At 30.3% G+C, this 2478-nt stretch overlaps 1 protein-coding gene across 2 annotated transcripts in view; it reads right to left on the minus strand.

Annotated features, from left to right (window-relative positions):
• The window catches only part of LOC106464195 (RRP12-like protein), a 150038-nt gene extending 147701 nt beyond the window's left edge, over nt 1-2337 (minus strand). For both annotated transcript variants that reach the window (XM_013924320.2, XM_022391898.1), the window contains exon 1: nt 2145-2337. In XM_013924320.2, coding sequence (XP_013779774.1) covers nt 2145-2298 — 154 coding nt within the window. In that variant the 5' untranslated portion in view covers nt 2299-2337. The remainder of the gene's footprint in view (nt 1-2144) is intronic.
• Nucleotides 2338-2478: the final 141 nt, after the last annotated feature.

The following is a 2478-nucleotide window of genomic DNA, read 5'->3' on the forward strand; positions in this document are numbered from 1 at the left end:
ATAAATATTACTTTGATGAATTTTTTTTTTAAATTGAGTGGGGGTGCCATATGGAACTCTTACCCAAACAAGTCATATTTGGAAATTAAAATAAACTATCTGAAAGTTATCTTTGTTCTCGTACTTTGGGTGCTTACCAATTTAAACAAGCAGAACGTTTTTTCAAATGGACTGTGTGATATTTTGGTCAGCAAGGAAAATGATACTGTTATATAGAAAAATACACTCAAGGTACCTATCCAGCAAAGAGTATTGTATTCCTGAATAATTGAGTATTCTGCCAATTCTAATACACCCATTTCAGCATGGTATATCAGAGCATAGATGATGTAAGAGTTTTACTCACACAGCATGTCTTGTGTGGTTTCTTAGATATTACTGCCGTGAGGAAAATGACATCATTCACTCCATTCCTACAGGGCTATATGATACTGTAGAACTTACAGATAACAGCCCTCATTCTTTGGACTGAGTACATTGATGCAACATGTTTCTGTTGAATATTATAATAATTTTGATGTCTTTTTCTGTCAACTTAAATATGATATAATGGTGTCTATTGTATATATTATTTGTTAAATGTATAAAAGAAATTTAAATTGTAAAAATCCTATTTTAGTCCCTTTACATGTCATACTGCTTAGTCCTTTCACAAATTAAATACTAGTGCATATATATACACATCTCAAAAAACAAAATCTCTGTTCTGTGATTATCTTTTACATTTCAGGGATCTTAAATAACAAAAAAGAAATTTACTTTTACAACTGATCTTTTTATTCATTTCAAGCTTAAAAACTCTTATGTTGAAAAGATTGTTCCAAATAAAGAATCACCAACAAAGCTCTTTTAGGCCTTGTATATACGTCTAGCCAAATTAATATAAACGTTAATATCATGTCAGCCTCCTAACTGCACTATGTGCATTCATGCATCTTACAATTCCCTGGTTTAATGCCTTCATATTACTAGTACTACCACAAAACTAGAATGAAACAAATAAGAAACTATGTCATACTAAACCTGCAAATAAACATATATAAAACAAAACAATGAACAATTTTAAGTTAACTGTTTAATGTAATTAAAAAATACAGCTGCCAAGCACTCCCAATTTGAACCTTTATTTCTAACTAGTAGGAGTTGAATTTTTAATTTGTAGTAAAATATATAAAGTCATAAGGTCCTGGGCACATTTTACCATGAATGATAGTGTTAAAATCGATTTTGTGTGCAGATGCAACTATAACTTTCTTGGAAGTTCAAGTGAAACATTACAACAAAGTCTTAGGTTTCTAATTTCGAGTTAATAAGCATAATAAATAAAAAAATAATGACCTACAAGGAGAAAAAAAGAGAATAGAAGAAAAGGTATTTCTAAACTAAAAACTAACAGTTAGATGTTAGTACTTTTTACTAACAGTAACAAGTTATTCCTAATCCTAGTAATATGCCTAATAACTCTTGCTATTACGAGTCTTAGTGTAATAAATTATTAACTAATGGTTACACATTAATTTTTTATGAACTTCCTTCTAAATATGCTAGTACCACAGCCTGTGATGTTCAAAGACCCTTAAAAATGGTGCAAGTCAAAAAGTCTCATACTAGTCATAGTATTAAAAAAAACATTTATCTGAAGTTATTTGTCATCTACCTTGAAAACGAAAACAATGGGATGATAATTTTATTTTAATGAATAACCAAATGTTCGAAGACATTTACAATAAACAAAAATGTTATCTGGTAATATTTACTTATAACTTATAAGTTGCATGTTATTACTGTTTCAGTGTTTGTATTGCTATAAATTATAATTGTTCAGTTAGGCTTAACAATAAAAAAGTAAATAATATAACGAAATAGCACTGTTGATATAACATGAAACAAGACTAATTAAATACGTTTTGTTCAAAACAAAAAATTAAATGAATAATGTTAGAAAAAAAACATTTACTGTAAATTAGAATGGCGTAAAATTTGGATGAGAAGACAGAATTTGGTATTTGCAGCTGCCAAATCTCATCGTACGATTCAGCACACCGACAGAGATCGACGCTGTGTCAGAACAAAAATTCATTCCGCAACAGTACTACTAGTAGTAGTACTAACGTTTGTATTAATACTATCAGTAACCTACATACCTAGAATGGGATTAAAGTTAAAAAACTTGCTCCGAGCTTGGTTTCTAAATTTTCTAGTTTTTGGGTTGCTGCTGCTACTCTGTCCATTTTCCCACTGTTTTCCTTTGCCTTTCGTAGCTTTTCGAGCAACTTTCATTCTCTTCTCACTACCCATGTTTTCACACGTGGTTTCTCAGCACCCTCTATTCATAGTAACCTTTCATTTAAAAATATATATATATATATATATATAACTAGCTGGAGTACCGGTACCCCAGACGGAAGTTATAGTAATTAAGTGTATTAGTAGTAAGCTTAGTAAAGACGTAGGACATAGAAAGGTTGTTTACCCGTT

Source organism: Limulus polyphemus, unplaced genomic scaffold, assembly GCF_000517525.1.
Source record: "Limulus polyphemus unplaced genomic scaffold, Limulus_polyphemus-2.1.2 Scaffold1585, whole genome shotgun sequence".
Taxonomy (NCBI): Eukaryota; Metazoa; Arthropoda; class Merostomata; order Xiphosura; family Limulidae; genus Limulus; species Limulus polyphemus.